Source organism: Octopus bimaculoides, chromosome 10 (genome assembly GCF_001194135.2).
Source record: "Octopus bimaculoides isolate UCB-OBI-ISO-001 chromosome 10, ASM119413v2, whole genome shotgun sequence".
NCBI classification, from domain to species: Eukaryota; Metazoa; Mollusca; class Cephalopoda; order Octopoda; family Octopodidae; genus Octopus; species Octopus bimaculoides.
This window is the reverse complement of record NC_068990.1, coordinates 17,594,605-17,595,185: the sequence shown is the minus strand read 5'-3', so window position 1 is coordinate 17,595,185 and position 581 is coordinate 17,594,605. Positions and strand designations below refer to the sequence as shown.

General features: G+C 42.7%; 1 protein-coding gene across 1 annotated transcript in view; it reads right to left on the bottom strand.

Annotated features, from left to right (window-relative positions):
* The window catches only part of LOC106883982 (telomere-associated protein RIF1), a 54,368-nt gene that overhangs the window by 6,153 nt on the left and 47,634 nt on the right, over positions 1 to 581 (bottom strand). Inside the window, exon 34 of the mRNA XM_014935142.2 lies at positions 498 to 529. Within this exon, the coding sequence (XP_014790628.1) occupies positions 498 to 529 (32 nt within the window). The remainder of the gene's footprint in view (positions 1 to 497; positions 530 to 581) is intronic.

Sequence of the window (581 nt, the reverse complement as noted above, 5' to 3'; positions counted from 1 at the left end):
AATTTTCAATTCCCAAATCCCTAAAAATTAATATAGTTAATTGCTTCTTGAGATATTAATAGTTATCGCCAAGCTAATATGGTTGCCCAGAAAAATTGGACGAATGCTGCCGTTGATCAGCTCCAAGAGGCCATCGCCGCTAGCTAGCTATGACACATGAACCTGTGTCCATTATAACCTTCGAACAGGGGAGGTCAGCCGCTTCCCCTTGCTGGTCTGGCATCTATACACTAGTTTCAGGGTATTTGCCCTTTATCAATGTAGAGCAGCCAAACCGAGCAGGCGTCGCTACTGACCGTCTGTTCAAAGGATTATTTACCTAAATTCAGTGGAATACATCCACTGGTTTTCAAAAATAGAAATATTAATATTTCTAAGTCTCTCTAAGCGGCTGACCTCCCCTGTTCAACGGTTATAATGGACACAGGTTCGTGTGTCACATAGCTAGCTAGAAGCAATGGCTTCTTGGAGCTAATCAACGGCAGCATTCGTCCTACTTTTCTGGACAGCCATGTTAGCTTGGCAATAACTATTAATATCCAGTACCGCTGCCGTAGTCTCCTTTAGAGAGACTTAGAAAT